The 16,859-nt window shown below is 43.6% G+C and overlaps 1 protein-coding gene across 4 annotated transcripts in view; it reads right to left on the bottom strand.

Moving 5' to 3' along the window:
• Window positions 1-562: 562 nt before the first annotated feature.
• chd2 (chromodomain helicase DNA binding protein 2) overlaps window positions 563-16,859 on the bottom strand; it is a 32,165-nt gene continuing 15,868 nt past the window's right edge. For all 4 annotated transcript variants that reach the window (XM_064951890.1, XM_064951889.1, XM_064951887.1 and 1 more), the window contains 32 exons: window positions 14,895-15,074; window positions 14,676-14,809; window positions 14,017-14,242; window positions 13,817-13,917; window positions 13,572-13,613; window positions 12,155-12,336; window positions 11,871-11,995; window positions 11,469-11,685; window positions 11,103-11,192; window positions 10,723-10,913; window positions 10,400-10,588; window positions 10,109-10,268; window positions 9,714-9,866; window positions 9,144-9,215; window positions 8,254-8,403; window positions 8,007-8,155; window positions 7,807-7,903; window positions 7,572-7,664; window positions 7,267-7,440; window positions 6,485-6,654; window positions 6,213-6,394; window positions 5,946-6,084; window positions 5,623-5,773; window positions 5,390-5,506; window positions 5,146-5,268; window positions 4,822-4,962; window positions 4,459-4,572; window positions 4,044-4,222; window positions 3,430-3,529; window positions 3,112-3,316; window positions 2,726-2,987; window positions 563-2,582 (listed from right to left, as the gene is read on the bottom strand). In XM_064951890.1, coding sequence (XP_064807962.1) covers window positions 2,291-2,582; window positions 2,726-2,987; window positions 3,112-3,316; window positions 3,430-3,529; window positions 4,044-4,222; window positions 4,459-4,572; window positions 4,822-4,962; window positions 5,146-5,268; window positions 5,390-5,506; window positions 5,623-5,773; window positions 5,946-6,084; window positions 6,213-6,394; window positions 6,485-6,654; window positions 7,267-7,440; window positions 7,572-7,664; window positions 7,807-7,903; window positions 8,007-8,155; window positions 8,254-8,403; window positions 9,144-9,215; window positions 9,714-9,866; window positions 10,109-10,268; window positions 10,400-10,588; window positions 10,723-10,913; window positions 11,103-11,192; window positions 11,469-11,685; window positions 11,871-11,995; window positions 12,155-12,336; window positions 13,572-13,613; window positions 13,817-13,917; window positions 14,017-14,242; window positions 14,676-14,809; window positions 14,895-15,074 — 4,900 coding nt within the window. In that variant the 3' untranslated portion in view covers window positions 563-2,290. The remainder of the gene's footprint in view (window positions 2,583-2,725; window positions 2,988-3,111; window positions 3,317-3,429; window positions 3,530-4,043; window positions 4,223-4,458; window positions 4,573-4,821; window positions 4,963-5,145; window positions 5,269-5,389; window positions 5,507-5,622; window positions 5,774-5,945; window positions 6,085-6,212; window positions 6,395-6,484; window positions 6,655-7,266; window positions 7,441-7,571; window positions 7,665-7,806; window positions 7,904-8,006; window positions 8,156-8,253; window positions 8,404-9,143; window positions 9,216-9,713; window positions 9,867-10,108; window positions 10,269-10,399; window positions 10,589-10,722; window positions 10,914-11,102; window positions 11,193-11,468; window positions 11,686-11,870; window positions 11,996-12,154; window positions 12,337-13,571; window positions 13,614-13,816; window positions 13,918-14,016; window positions 14,243-14,675; window positions 14,810-14,894; window positions 15,075-16,859) is intronic.

Below are 16,859 nucleotides of genomic sequence, written 5' to 3'. Positions count from 1 at the left end.
TAAGTACACAGCCAAGACGATGCAGGAGTGGCTTCAGGACAAGTCTCAATGTACTTGTGGCCCAGCCAGAGCCCGGACTTGAACTCGATCGAGCATCTCTTTAGAGACGCTCCCCATCCAACCTGACAGAGCTTGAGAGGATTTGCAGAGAAGAATGGGGGAAAATTCCCCAAATACAGATGTGCCAAGCTTGTAGCGTCATACCCAAGAAGACTCGAGGCTGCCAGAGGTGCTTCAACAAAGTACTGAGTAAAGGGTCTGAAGAATACTTATGTAAATGTAATTTTAGTAAGAAATGTGTGAAATTCTCATAAACCTGTTTTGCTTCATTATGGGGTATTGTGTCAATTGACGTTAAACTATTTAATCCATTTTAGAATAAGGCTGTAACCTAACAAAACATGGAAAAATTGAAGGTGTCTGAATGCACTGTAAATGTTGTGGGAAGGGTCTAGATTCCCAATGACATCATTAATAGCATTCACAAAGCAATTAACCTTTATCATAATCAGACGGATTGTTGGTCTTATACTTTACTAGATTAATAAACAAGTGACAATGCTTTTCATAATGTAGGAAAGTTTAATACATGTCTATTAACATTTTTACAGTACATTTCATGTGAAGAGTGGCTTTCACAAATATAAATTATTTCGGCTTGTTTTCAAGAGGACAGGTCCAGGGACTGTAGCGTGGAGAGAAGGAAGGCGGTGTTGGTTGGCTATTCCTTGTAACAGACCTACCCACAGAGGACATACACAGATTCACCTGTGTAATGCTGTTTATCCTTTTCCCAATAACTTGTGGGGAGTTACAGAAGAACATGAAACTAAACAATTTGTTCCCACCTCCAGTCTTCACTTAACAAGCATTCCACAAATCATCCATTGAGAAAAGTCTCAAACCATGACTGTTTAATACTGCATCATTGCTGTAGTACACTAATGTACATGAACCCATATACAGTATGAAAATATACACAAAAATAAGGCACAAATGGAGAAGCACACCAAAACACCAGAAATCATAAGAACCAGAGCAGGGCCAGTCTCTGGTTTGGCACTGAACCAGATTGACCAATAACAGCTTGTCATCAACCACATCCGTAAACACTCAAATGTCCCTTTGAAAATTTACCAGAAGTTAGTTACATTGTTTGATTCCCAGCGACAGCAATCTTTTAACTTTAGAGAAAGAGAAAATGATTTCCAGTCTTCTCAAACATCGTTCAATACTTTTATGGGTGGAATAAAGCGGTAGAGTGCAGTACTTCTAGTGCAATGTAAGATGCAAAAGTACCATTCATACATAAGACACAGAAATATGGTTGAAATAGCTTCATTCTTTGCACATCTACAAATAAAATGTTATTAGGGATAGCTTAAACATAGTCATAGTGTTCTTCTGAACCTTTGCACAATGAATTACCTTAAATACTGCTTAGAAAGTTGTCCTTAACTTATCAGCGAGTAAGTGGTTTTTATCAACTTAAAGAAACTTGCAATGATGAATGTCTTTTCAGAAGAATGATTATCAACAGTAATGAGAAATGCTCATTAAAACCTTTTAAATAGTCATTCTGAGGACTAGGTACTGGCAAGCTGACTAACTTACTATTCTCCACTTCAATTTAGACATACGGATGCACTCCCATTTGGATTTGGGGAAGAAGGTGCATCTCTTATGAAATGATGATAGTTGCATGACCATATCAACATTAAGATTCATAAACATTTGAAGGTGAGGGTGACATGATAAATATAACATTTTTACAGAAACATTTCCTATGGACATCATAATGGCATAAAGCTAAACACAAAAAAGAAAATCAAAGTCATGGTTCCTTTGGGAATAATCCCATACCTCTAACAGTCAAAAAGGCCAAATACTGTAGGCACTTTTATGTTCCAAGATCAGTCAACATCAACCTTTTAGGCATTGTAAGCTTTCCCCAGATAATAGTCCATGGGACTAGTGATCCACAGGCATTTTACAGACTCACCACTAACACTGACTGATCACCTGTCATTTCATCTAAAAAAAAAAAAAAAAACCCATCTGTAATAGATTTCAATATGGGCACAGACAGTTCACTACCACAGTCACACCCATAGGAGGGGGTTGGAGTTTGGTGTTTGCTGGTAAACAAGAGTATTTGCGACTGAGGGTGTCAGGCCAAGCAAACCAGTGAGTCTAGCCAGCCCAGACCTATCCTTCAGCAGCATGTGGAGTTCACACTGTGTTCATCACCTGAACAAAATACACTCACATTGTCCTTCAGCGACAGTCCTCATGTCTTCCTGTTGTTCCAGTTTAAATCAGCCGCAGCTGCTTTCTGCTCTGCAGTTCGCTCTGCAGTTGGCGAGCGCGAGTCCTGGGGGGACTTCTGCGCCTGTGGGGAGCGTGGGTCCAACAGGGGGGGGGGTTTGTTGTCTGGATAGGGCCGGGTGAAGTGTTCTGGCCCTGCTGGCCCCCTATGCTCTGGCATCCTCACCCTGAAGTCTTGGGGATGGCCTCCACTCCCCCTGAAGTCTTGGGGAGGACGGAAGTCATCGCCACGTCTCCGCTTTGAGTCTGGATGTCTGGAGCGAGAGGGATGATGTCTTTCAGAGCTTACTACTACAGAGCTACAAGCTATCGCAAGTCATATGGTTTTAGGATTACATTTCAATACTGACAAATACAAACCTCTACATTATTGTGTTTGAAAAGGCCTAATTCTCACCTGTCGTAATAGGCACGACGGTCCCTGTGTTCTCGGTCGCTGTCATACTGGTCATACGGCCTCTTCCGAGGGGAGCTGCTGCTGCCGCCACTACGGTAACTACTAGAGCTGCTGCGGTAGGAGTCTTCACGCGGACGACGGTCACCATAGTGATGGTCCTTATACCGATGGGCGTCATATGGATGATGCCGCTCGCTTTGCCAGGGTTGGTTGCTATTTCCAGGGTAGTTGTATTTACGATCTCGCTGCCAATCTCCTCGATCTTTTATAATAAGATAAAATAGTGGCCCGTGAGGTGTCGTGCGCATATAAAAAAAATTTGATAGAAACGATTGCTGCAAAGTTGTAAAATTGTGCATACTTCATACAAAATAAACAACTCTTACCATCATTTCCAAAGTGTCGCTTGTTGGACTGGTTGTAGCCTTCTCTGTGGGGACCATGGGGGGACGTTGGAGAGGGATGGGGCATGCCTGGATGAGACTTGGACGATGGCTGGGTGCCGGTGGAGTCTCGACTGGAACCAGACGCCTCTGCTCGGAAAGTCTTTTTCCTGCCTGATGGGTCATCCCCCTTTTTTCTATGCTCCTTCTGAAAATTAGCAAAGGGTCAAGCACAGGACCAAGCAAAAATAAAGTTTGTCTGGTTGTTCTTGTTACAGAAGCCTGTGAGTTTTCATACTAGGAGAAAAGAGACCAGCTCACCTCCTCCTCCCGAGACCGCTTCTTCTGAGCCATCTTGTACAGCTTGTGAAGCTTCCTCGCTCCAAATTCTGTGAACTTAGACACAAAAATCCAGAGGTTCCTGCCAAACAAAGACATCTTGGTAAGTCATGTGAAGTCACAGACTTAACCTTAATATGGAGAACTATTTTAATGAAACTCAATGGCATCAGAATTAAAAACATAGATTGACCTAAATGACCAAGGAGTTGGTTTCATAATCAAACCCTCAGTGCACAAAACATTAGGAACACCTGTTCTTCACATGACAGACTGATCAGGTGAAAGCTATGATCCCTTATTGATGTCACCTGTTAAATCCACTTCAAATCAGTGTAGATGAAAGGAAGGCGAAAGGTTAAATAAAGCGCTCAACAGTTTCCCGTGTGTATCAAGAATGGTCCACCACCCAAACGACATCAAGCCAACTTGACACAACTGTGGGAAGCATTGAAGTCAACATGGGCCAGCATCCCTGTAGAACACGTTCAACACCTTGTAGAATCCATACAAAAAAGGATGCAACTCAATATTGGAAAGATGTTCCTAATGTTTTGTACACTCAGTTTATAACTTATGGTTGGATGAGGGCTTACCGACGCCATGTTTTGACATGCTCTGGGTCGCTGTAGGCTTTAAGGCACTCAGTGATGCGGTCTCCTATCTTCAGCAGGCAGGTACGTGTGTGTTGGAGCTGCTCCTGAACAGACAGGCCCTCATCAGGCTTATCCAGCTGTTTTAGGGCCTTCTTCACCGGCCTCATGCGCTCCTTACACTGGACAGACACACACAGACAGTTTACTCCGCTAAGTACAAGAGAGAGCCAAGCCAAAGATGATCCATGTTTCAATTATCCTCAGCTGTAACAGAACATCCATTATGTTTGACATATTAAATGGCTTATTAACACCTACATTAGTCTTCAACATAGTTAATGTTTCCTTATCCTGTCCATGCCGGTGGGTAACTAGCATGGCCATGCTTTTGTCGTTACAGGGTGCAATAACTCACTATGCTGAAGTTCTCTTGGTCCAGCTCATCGTCCTCCTCTCCGATGGGAACAGGGTCACTCCCAGCAGTAATGTGGACCGGCCCCTGGGGCTTCTTCCCTTTTGCTCCTTTTGCCTGAGACACAGAGAAACAAACAGACACGCCACCAAGCAGGTTAACACAGATCTCCATACAAACACCTGCACAGTGACACTATCCCTCCCGGTGATTTAGGAGCAATCTGTACACCCCATCTTGCTCCTAAACCCACAACACAGACAAAGCTAAATGTTCCCCCATTTGTTTGGAAACAGAAAAGGTTAATGGGTGTGAAATTGTATACTACCGCAGCACAAGACATAAAGTTTGCCACTGCCAAAGTACCTTTTCTTTTTTTGGCTTCGGACGTTTTTTGTCTTTGTCCGCGTCCTTCTCTTTTTTAGGAGTTCCGTGTTTTTCTTTGTTCTCTTTGTTATCCTTTTTCTTCTGCCTCTTCTTTGCGGGAGTTTTTTCATTCCCGTCATCCTGGTTAAATAAAGAACACGGAACGGTAAATAAGTAGACTAGTTCTGGTGGACTACCAACAAAGACTGCATCACATTTCCCTTGTTTTCTCTATCCCGGTATTCTGTAACCAACAAGAAACTCCCTTGTGAAAAGGCTGGTGGTTGATAGGCAGGTAGAGCTGGGTGTTTTGAGATGACTTACCCTCACCTCCCCTTCCTCTGAAGGGTTGTCTGACATGCGGGGGGAGGAGATGTCATTGCCCTGTTCATCTTTAGGGGCCTTGTTCTCTTTCTTCACCCGAGGCTTCCTCTTCTTCACTTTGGCCTGGGGGGGAGATATGATGAGCCAATGGGGTATATACTGTGCAGAAACCAATACCAGACAGACTGTACATTTATTATTTAAGAGAGGTCCTGTTAAACAGAGCAGCCATGTCTTTTCTAACCTCCTCCTTAGTAACATCTTTACAGTCCGCTTCTTTCTTCAGCATCTTCAGAAGGTAGTCTGATCTGGCCTGCAACTGCTTCCCTTGAGGTTTCTTCTCTGGGTCATCTGGGAGAATCTGTGCATATAGAATACAATTTGTTAACAGGAGCCAATCTAACGCACAGCTTTATAGTTTCATAGAGTTCCACAGCTTTCTGAGAACATTTTTTATCCTGACATTCTGATGGTAACCTTGTCTGCGAGTTTGAGATCGGGGTCGGTCTTCATCAGATCCCAGTTTCCGTAGCCATGCTCATAGACCCCCAGCAACAGTTGAGTGTCATCCTGCAGATCCCAGTCCACGTCAAAGTGAGGCACCTTCACTCTGCAGGTCAGTTGGAATCTGTGGCGAAAAGAGGTGGTGGTCAAACCCTCTGCTACTGCAGCAAATCATGACAATGCCCTGGTGTCTGCATCAGTTGTTACCTCTTTGACCCACATCTGTTATAGTAATATTTATTTTCATCTGATAAAATGTTTCACAGGCCTCAGATATATCTGCAACGGTAACTTACTGGTTTCTCTCAGTAGGATTAGCTGGCACAGCTTTGTGCAGTGGCTCAAACTCCTCCTCGTGCTGAATGATGGACTTGGCATTGACCTGCACTCCTGAGATCTTGATGTTAATACCTCTGCGCTTCCCAGGGCCTTTGGCTAAAGGAACCGGGTATGCATGAGTCAAAACATTAGCACACACATTCCCTGGGTTTTTAAAAAAAATCTGAATCAGACAGGACGTCAGACAGGCAGGCAGGCCGTCGGCAGCAGTCAGACACACTCACCTTCACTGGGATTCTCTCTGAGGTGCTCTTCATGCTCTTGGACAGCCGTCACACAGCTGCTATGGATCAGCTCGCCCAGTCTCTTCAGGTCTGCCTGGGATTTGTCCACCAGCTCTGAGTCCCGGGCAATGCCCTCCAGCCTTTCAAGCGGAGCTCCAAATTTCTTATAAGCCTTGATGAACCTGGTGAAGGAAAGTGTAAAATTTGAACTAAGTGTTTAATGAAACACTGGAGAAACCATTCAGTCTAAATGGCCAAAGAGACCTACAAACCTGCGGATCTCTGCATCAGTAAAACCCTCCACGTTGTTCTTGCGGGCTCTGGGCCTGCCTCTCCTCTTTGGCTTCTTGTCATCGCCGCTGTCGTCTGTCTCGCTCTCGGAGCCCGAGGAGCGGTGCTTCAGCTTGGAGCCAACGTCACTGTCACTGTCGTTGGCTTGGGCCTGCAATTAATAGACACAATACAACCTTCAGACACAACAAGCAAAACCTATTTCCTACTGATTGTAATTGCCCAATGCCTTTTTGAGTTATGAATACTTCTGAATGCTGAAATGTTTAAGGATGTTTGTTTTCTCTACTACAATATTAAATAAAATCAAGAGAAAATCTAATCAAGAATTATAATTGAATCACACTCATGAATAATTTTGAGGTGACTCTTCTATGCATTTCATGAATTTGGATAATATCCTATGCTGTTGAAGGTTATCTGTGTGATATAAATACCCACTGTTGCATCACAAGGGACAATGCTGCAATAAGCCCTAATGATTCATTAAGGAAGCTTCTCAGGCAGAAGATTCACATACACACGCAGTGGAATCACCAGGGATTCACCTACACCGTGAGGCAGTAAACACCTCATTACCACCCCATCAGACCCCCAGTCCCCCGACAGAGAGCAGGAGAGGATGAAAGTAAACAGTTCAGCAGCACACATACTCCCTGGGGAAGCCCCTTCACACACAGCCACCTGAGCTGCACTATGGAGTAGTCACATCTCTGTCATGCTCAAGAGATCTAACGTGAGATGTGTGTTCTCTCCTGTATACCCTCTTATTGGAGCTCCTGCTTCTAGGCAGCATGTAGATGTCCTCCATCTCCTTCTGCTTCTGCTCCTCCTCCAGCCTCCGCCGCTGGTCCTCCGGGATGATGTCGTCCCAGTCAGGCACCATTCGCTCCACCATCTCTGGAGCACTCTCCTCCATGTTGGAGAAGTTGGCCACCTGGAGGGAGACACATGCATGTACTGTCTGAGACTGGGAATAATCATCTATCTTTAGTTAGAATAGTAGCTAAAGGCATTCCGAGAAGTATTGTGAAAAGCAGGCTGAGAGTTGGATCAACTTCTAGGTACCTTGAACTGAGAGAGAAGCTCATCTGTGGCACTTGATCCCTGGTCACTTTCTCTGGTTTCAGCCAACCGCAAGATCTCATCAATATCCATCTCCTGCAAGGGCGAAAAGAGAAAGGTACAATGTAAAGGACAAGAAACGCAGACATTCTGCAAATCTGGAAGTTTGAAAATCGATCACTCATACAATTTAACTTTCAACAGAGTACATAATCAATAGAAATGTGTGTCTGTGTACCGTAGGTTCAGTCTCCTCTCCTTCTGCCTCTTTGAACAGATCTTCAGCTCCAAACTTCAGAATGGCAGTCAGCTCATCTTTATTGAATGGGTTGGAGCTGTGAAAAGATGTTGATGTTAAAAACCTGAGGGACCTCATGTTTTCAGTCAAAGCAAAATATCACTCAAAGACTAGTAGACCGCATGGTGAAGTTTCCTCACTTTGAATTTCCGGAGTTGTTATCCAATACAGTTCGACCAGTGGTGTCCATTCTCTGAATTACAAGATGGTCCAAAACCATCTTCTTCTTGGCTCTCTCAATAATGTCCTCCTCCACAGATCCCTTTGTGACCAAGCGATAGATATTCACCTGTTCAGAAATACAAGAAAGGAGACATTTAAACGTCTCGCTCACAAAGTTGGAAGACAAACACATTCCATGATGACAGTGGGTCTCATTGTAGATACCTGCTTCTTCTGGCCAATCCTGTGAGCCCTGGCCTGAGCCTGCAGGTCGTTCTGAGGGTTCCAGTCAGAGTCAAAGATGACCACAGTGTCTGCAGAGGCAAGGTTGATACCCAAACCTCCAGCTCTTGTGGACAGCAGGAAACAGAAGTCCTGGACAGAGAGGGGGGATTATTATTCTCAAAACAAATCACATAGTGCATCACGCCAAACCTGCTGAACATCACAGGTGAAGGGACAAAATGCCTGAAGTAGAGAACATGTCAAGTGTGATAACCGTTCTTGTGGCTTTTATGGTGTGGGTTCACACTTTATTTGGATATTCCCATATAGATGATCCACAGATGGTCATATATCAACAAACTACCTATTGATAAGAAACTGCTTGTTAAGGTTACAGTAAAGGTGAGGTTTAGAACAAGTGTTAGGATAAGGGTTAAAGATTTGAGCTAGGGTTAGTAGATAGTTAGTTGAAATGTTGACAGTTATTGAACATCTACAAACCATCTACTTGGGACGATCCAAATAAAGTGTTACCTGATGTGGTAAAACACACCAGGTAACAGTCACGGCCATTTTGTTTTTACTTGGTTGAGCTACGCTATCACAGGTCAGTAAATGTCTTGCTAAATTGACCTCAAAAGAATATGATAACTTCCGAGGAATAAATAATAAATAAATCTTAACACTAGATGAAACAATGTACTGGCTGTCATGTTAATGTATGGTATCACTATGGTTATCTTCAGGTAGATACGTCGCTGAGTAAGTGAAATGCATACCAACTGAGTTCCGACGCAGATTCAGGGCTGACATAGACACTTCAAATATCAACGCCTCGAATGTTCAGACCTGCAATCTGTAATAGCTAAAACATAGTATAGATGACATACCTCAGAACCTTCAGCATTAAAGTGGTCAAGTGCTTGTTTTCGTATTTCTCCCTTTATGGAGCCATCCAGGCGCTGAGAAGAGAGGGAAGGAGAGAGTTCAGGCCTTGGAACCTTGCCTGAACTCCAAACCCTAAGATCCCACTTGGGAATGCTCAGCTATACATGGCATTATTTGATCCATCAGGCAAGCAGCATATTGTCAAAGAGAATTACAACAGTAAAACTATGTCTAGTTATTTACCTGTGCTAAGACCCAGTCGTCACTCTGGCCCTGGGGACCAGCCAGTCCCCATCAAAAATAACTTGAGGATAAAAATAACTATGCAAGAGCATGTTTGCGGCAACACTGACACATGAGTCGGTTAACATCTGAGTGGACTCCAACACTGCTCCAATATCTCAACAGCTACTGAAAACACCCTCACTAAGTCACCATAATAAAGATGTATTAACATTTAATGGAGATGTAAGAGAACAAGGACAAGTCATGCAGAATAAAAGAACAGCAGGTACACTACTGAAGGGTTGGACCTGCTGCCTTGCCATCCCCTGGGCCGTGTTATACCCTACCTGGAATGGGTAGCGCTTCAGGGCCAGGTACTCAGCCAGTATGTCCAACATGCGCACCATCTGGGAGAAGATGAGGACTCTGTTTCCCCTGTCCCGAAGTCTGGTCAGTAGCTTGTCCAGAAGAACCAGCTTCCCACTGCCCCTCACCAACGCCTGAGATACGCAAAAGGTCAACTGTCAAACTTAGGGAAATTAACATCTCTTCTCCACCCTCTAACAAACCGATACATTAGTGTGGCTACATGTAATCATGCTCTGCTGCCATTTTAACCAATGAGGGTATTTCTAAATGTTCAAAACAGCAAAAGTAGAGATAATTAGTCCACTGTACTATCACATGGACATAACATCTTTTGCCATAATGCGCTGAGCTGAGCTCTTCTTGCTAGTCCTACCTGCAGGTGCTCCTGTGGAGTGTCACACTCTTCCTCAGGCTGTTTGATGAGGAAACCATGGTTAGTGCACTTCTTCAGCTCCATGACGATGTTGAGGAAGCCAGAGGAGCTGCCTCGGGTGCCTTTCTGCAGGGCTCTGAAGTTCCTGGTCAGAATCCACCTGAAACAAGCACCAAAACACACCACCAGTTAACTTCAGGGACAAGGAGTAAGACCTTAGATACTGCTCAAATCATCTGTCCAGACAGGCAGACATGGATAGACAGAAGCGCTACATTTGAAGGAACGTACTTGTAGTACTGCTTCTGCACAGCAGACATGTCCACACGGAGGATCTGTTCTACCTTGGCAGGCAGGGATTTCTCCACATCCTTCTTTACACGCCTCAGGAGGAAGGGCTCAAGGACTTTGTGAAGGCTCTGGTAGCCATTGTCAGTCCCTTTACCATGCTCACTTTCAAAATCTTCCCAATTTTCAAACCTTCAGAGGGGGAAAGTACAATTGCATCGAGATAAGAACACTGTAAATGAATACAAATGCACAGGTTGTTCTTCTCAAAGTCCACATTTGCCAAAATATACATGATACATTTTATAGAGAAGAGAAGTACATACTTGTCAGGCATGAGGAAGTGCAGAAGGGACCACAGCTCTTTGAGAGAGTTCTGCAGTGGGGTCCCTGTGATTAGAAGTCTGTGGTTGGACCGGAACTCGATCAGGGTTTTGTACAACAGGGAGTCGTCATTCTTTAGCCTGTGAGCTTCGTCCACACCCAAGAAAGCCCAGTTTATGTTCCCCAACACCCCCTATGGACAGACAACACACATTGAGTGGAGAGTTGTATTCAATCAAACAATTAAATGTTGCTTTCTGTCTTTTTTATATTTTAAATAATCACAAAATGTGTACTATTTTGGCCAGTACAAATCGAAGCCGATTCAGTATATCGAAATGCATCTGTCTGAAAATGCTTCAAAGAAATACAGATGCCTTACCTTGTCTTTCAGTAGAATTTCATACGTAGTTATAAGTGCATTGAACTTTATTCTCTTCGTCTGATGGCATACCCACTCATAGTCACGGATCTGTTTAAAGCAAAGCAGAGGGGCGGCAGGTAGCCTAGTAGTTAGAGCGTTAGGCCAGTAACCGAAAGGTTGCTAGATCAAATCCCCGAGCTGACAAGGTAAAAATCTGTCATTCTGCCCCTTAAGGCACTTAACCCATAAATAAGAATTTGTTCTTAACTGACTTGCCTAGTTACATAAAGGTTAAATAAAAAATTAAAGAGGGGACATTCATTGTTGGTTGGCAACAAGACTAGAACGCTTCTTTCGAGGTTTGTAAAGAGGAGATTTCCGTACCGATTTCCTGCTCATCACGTCTCCCAAGTAGACCACCACGTTCATATCGGGGGCCCAGGTGTCAAACTCTCTCTGCCAGGAGGTGAGGGTGGATAGGGGTACCACCACCAGGGAGGGCCCATACAGCTGGTGCTGGTGGAACATGTAGGACAAGAACGAGATGGTCTGGATGGTTTTCCCCAGACCCATCTCATCAGCCAGGATCACACTATTGCACCTGAAAAACACAGAACATGGAGTCTTATTAGGGTTACATTCATGCTAAAATGACCTACGAACGACTTAATTCCAGGTAATTAACAGTGCACCTCAGTACAGTATCAGTACATCCACTAAATGAGATGATTAAAACAGTAATAATCTCTACTGTTTCTCTAGTGTCCCTCGTGACTTGATGTATACCTGCACCAGGAGTGAGCCAGCCAGTTCAGTCCATCTAACTGGTAATCTCTCAGCTGCAGGTTCTCATCCCCAATATACGATGGCTGGTTCTTTAGTGCAACAAATCTGGGCCTCTGTTTCAACACCTGAAATTAGAGTTAGAAAATCACTGCACTGTTCTGAAATTAATATAGCTACATATTGTACATTTTTGTGTTCTAGCTGATATAGTAAATGTTTAAATAAAACAATTGTGATGAGTATTGATGTGCAATCTATCTAGTCGGGACACTTTCCTCACTCACTTTGCAGTCTTTGGAGGGGACTGTTTTACTGGAGTTCCTGTTGGTGAAGCCGTCTATACAGTGCTGGAACTTCTTCCCCAGCAGAGCTCCATCCTCCCAGCTGCACTCTGAATAAGGCAGGCCCATCCACTTACACAGGTACTCTGGCTCATTGGAAGAAGCACCATTCTTGTGGCTGTGAGCTGGTGTACAGTGAAAACAACATCTTCAGTGAAAATATTTTTCTGAAGGTTTTATTCAAAATGTGCTTAGTATGATAATGAAGATGCACTACATGACCAAACATATGTGGACATCTGCTCGTCAAACATCTCATTCCAAAATCATGGGTATTAATATGTAATTGGCCCCATCTTTGTTGCTATTACAGCCTCCACTCTTCTGGGAAGGCTTTCCACTAGATGTTGGAACATTGCTGTGGGGACTTGCTTCCATTCAACCACAAGAGCATTAGTGAGGTCGGGCACTAATGTAGGGCAATTAGGCCTGGCTCGCAGTCAGCGTTCCAATTCATCCCAAAGGTGTTTGATGGGGTTGTGGTCAGGGCTCTGTGCAGATCTCAACAAACCATTTCTGGAACTCACTTTGTGCACAGAGAAGGTCATTGTCATGCTGAAACAGGAAAGGGCCTTCCCCAAACTGTTGCCACAAAGTTGGAGTCACAGAATCGTCTAGAATGTCATTGTATGCTGTAGCATTATATCGGCACTATGCAGTCGGGCAGGTAGCATTCTCCTGGCATCAGCCAAACCCAGATTCGTCCGTCGGTCTGACAGATGGTGAAGCGTACTTCATCACTCCAGAGAATGCATTTCCACTGCTTCAGAGTCCAATGGCGGTGAGCTTTACATCACTCCAGCCAACGTTTGGCATTGCGCATGGTGATCTTAGGCTTGTGTGCGGCTGCTCGGCCATGGAAACCCATTTGATGAAGCACCAGACGAACAGTTCTTGTGCTGATGTTGCTTCCAGAGGCAGTTTGGAACTTGGTAGTGAGCGTTGAAACCGAGGACAGAGGATTTTTTACGCGCTACGCACTTCAGCACTTCCATTCTGTGAACTTGAGTGGCCTATCACTTCGCGGTTGAGCCGTTGTTGCTCCTAGACGTTTCCACTTCACAATAACAGCACTTACAGTTGACCGGGACAGCTCTAGCAAGGCAGAAATTTGATGAATTATTTTGTTGGAAAGGCGGCCTCCTTTGACGGTGCCACATTGAAAGTCACTGAGCTCTTCAGTAAGGCCATTCTACTGCCAATGTTTGTCTATGGGGATTGCATAGCTGTGTGCTCGAATGTATACACCTGTCAGCAATGGGTGTGGCTGAAAAAGCAGAATCCACTAATTTTAACAGGTGTCCACATACTTTTGTATATATAGTGTATGATAATGTTGGTGATGACATGAGGGACTTACAAGGAAAATCCGAGAGACCCTGTGTCTTCCCGGTTTTAGTCGCTGAAAATAATAATAATAACATCTCAAATTACATTCCCCAAATAGCTATAATTGTTCTGTACCAATTCTGTAAATATATCATAAAGTGTGAAGAAAGAAGGTACGTCTGTTGTAATAATCACAATTTTGTCAAATATATTTTCATCAATGAACCATTGCAGCTAGTCAATGAAGACACATTTCAAAGGAGTTTAGTTTCTTACCAATGACTCTCTCCAGAATATGGAACTGCTTATTTAAATCAGTGGTTAGCTCTTGCTGGCAGTTGTAATATTCTGAATCCTCAGGGGATGCTTTGCTCAACCTATGGAAGATAATCAGTGTCAACAAGTAAAAGAACACAACACTGAAAGATAAAACTTCAATTGTAGCTACTTTACATGTGTACACAACAAGCCCTCACCAAGCACTGAGCTCATCGTTCTTCTTCTTGAAGTTATCTAGTTTCTTGAGTCCCTTGACCTTCTGTTGAGTGAGGGAGTCGATGCTCTCCCAGGTGTTGTGGATGTAGGACCAGCCTTTCCACTTGATCAGGTAATGGATCTCTCCCTCATCCTTCTCTGGGTCAAAGTCGGCTCCTGGGTCCCCATTTTCCTCCACAGCATACTGGGTAGTGGAAGCCCCGCAGGCTAAAATGGATACACACACAAGATTCAGACATTAATATTTTCAATATCTGAATATTATTCACAGTATAGATTCCTAACCAGGAGGCAGCCGCGAGTAAACAGATATCTTGTCTAGCATCGTAATATGAGCACCTCGGTTACTGTCTCTTTCAACACCAGAGGGTACTATAAAGCAGGATCAATTAGTTATCCAGCTAACTTTGATAAACCACAAAAAAATGGATATTCTGGTTTATTAAAAAAGAGAAACTTAGATATGAGTTTTCATTTGTTGAATCAATTAGACCATGCCCATTTCAAGCCTATCAGAATAGTTAGGCAAGTTATCTGGCTAACTCCTTGATCCTGCTTAGTAGTAAAACCCTTCTGCTGGCAATGTCTATCTAGATGGGTTAACACAATACAGGTGAGATACTAAGTGAGGATGCATCACCTCCTTTTTTGCCTGTCCTGGTATCCATGATCTTCTCAATGGTCTCGCTGTCATCTTCCGGTTCCACCTCAGCTCCCTCCATCTCTATCAGGTCGTCAGAGTCAGTCTCAAAGTCATTTTGGTCCTCCTTGTAACTGTAACAAACCAACACAATGCATGTCATGCACGGTAAACAATTTCCTTCATATTTTATATTGAACAAGTGAAACATTGACATACCTGACTTTAGCAGACACCCTTCGCCGGGTTTGTCTCTTTGGGGTATCTTCGTCATCATCATCATCATCATCATCATCGTCGTCGTCATCATCATCTTCCTCCACAGATGACTCTTGTTTCCTGGTTTTCCTTCCCTTTGGAGGCTGCTGTTTTTTGACTGTAGATGATTTGTTCTTTGGTCTGTAAAATATTGAGTCAAATACACACATATACCACTTCTAACCACTCTGCAAGACAGCCCACTTACTAGTTTTCCTCTAACAGCTCTAGCTGACTATAATCACTCCTAACAATCTGACTCACACCAATGGCCTTGAGACAGCTTTCAACCCTCCGACCTCAGCAATATTAATAATTTATTGTTGATAGGCTTACAGGTGAATTTCTTAATTAAATGCCTTTAGAATACCAAGTGATCAATGGGGGGGGGGTCCTAAAGCCTACAAAAATATTTAATGTAGGGTCCATTCGGAAAGTATTCAGAACCCTCAAATTTTTCCATATTTTATTACATTGCAGCCTTCTAAAATTGGTTAAATTGTTTCCCCCCTTAATCTACACACAATACCTCACAGTGACAAAGCAAAAACAGTTTTAGAAATTTTTCCAAGTGTATTACAAATATAAAAACTGAAATATCACATTTACATAAGTATTCAGACCCTTTAGTCAGTACTTTGTTTAAGCACATTTGGCAGCGAATACAGCATCGAGTCTTCTTGGGTATGACACTACAAGCTTGGCCCACCTGTATTTGTGGAGTTTCTCCCCTTCTTCTCTGCAGATACTCTCAAGCTCTGTCAGGTTGGATGGGGAGCGTTGCATCAAATCTGTCTTCAGGTCTCGAGAGCGAGATGTTCGATCGGGTTCAAGTCCTGAGTTGTCTTAGCTGTGTGCTTAGGGTCATTGTCCTGCTGGTAGGTGAACCTTCACCCCAGTCTGAGGTTCTGAGCACTCTGGAGCAGGTTATCATCAAGGATCTAGCTGTACTTTGCTCCGTTCATCTTTGCCTCGATCTTGACTAGTCTTCCAGTCCCTGCCGCTGAAAAATATCCCCACACCATGATACTGCTACCACCATGCTTTGCCGTAGGTACGGTGCCAGGTTTCCTCCAGACGTGACACTTGGCATTCAGGCCAAAGAGTTCAATCTTTCTTGGCTTCATCAGACCAGAGAATATTGTTTCTCATGGTCTGAGAGTCCTTTAGGTGCCTTTTGGCAAACTCCAAGCGGCTGTCATGTGCCTTTTACTGAAGAGTGGCTTCCGTCTGGCCACTCTACGATAAAGGCCTGACTGGTAGAGTGCTGCTGAGATGGTTGTCCTTCTGGAAGGGTCTCCCATCTCCACAGAGGAACTCTGGAGCTCTGTCAGAGTGACCATCGGGTCCTTGGTAAACTCCCTGACCAAGGCCCTTCTCCACCAATTGCACAGTTTGGCCGGGAGGCCAGCTCTTGGTTGTTCCAAACTTATTCCATTTAAGAATGATGGAGACCACTGTTCTGTCTTGGAGTTCAAGGGACAATTCCTTTGACCTTATGTTTTGTTGTTGCTCTGATATGCACTGTCAACTGTGGGACCTTATATAGACAGGTGTGTGCCTTTCCAAATCATGTCCAATCAATTGAATTTACCACAGGTACAAACATCTCAAGGATGGATCAATGGGAACAGGATGCACCTGAGCTCAATTTCGAGTTTCATAGCAAAGGGTCTGAATACGAATTTATTTTTAAAACATTTCTAAAAACCTGTTTTTGCTTTGTCATTATTGGGTATTGTCTGTAGATTGCTGAGAATTTGTATTTATTTAATCAATTTTAGAAGCAGTAGCATAACAAAATGTGTAAAAAGTCAAGGGGTCTGAATACTTTCCAAAGGCACTGTAGCTGATAATGTTAGCAAGCCTTCATCAGAACATCATTTTGGTTGACTTTAGGATTTAACTGTTCTTTTTTTGGTCATC

The sequence above is a fragment of the Oncorhynchus masou genome, chromosome 31, assembly GCF_036934945.1.
Source record: "Oncorhynchus masou masou isolate Uvic2021 chromosome 31, UVic_Omas_1.1, whole genome shotgun sequence".
Lineage (NCBI taxonomy): Eukaryota > Metazoa > Chordata > Actinopteri > Salmoniformes > Salmonidae > Oncorhynchus > Oncorhynchus masou.
Note: the sequence above shows the minus strand (reverse complement) of the source record. Positions and strands in the feature narration are given on the sequence as shown.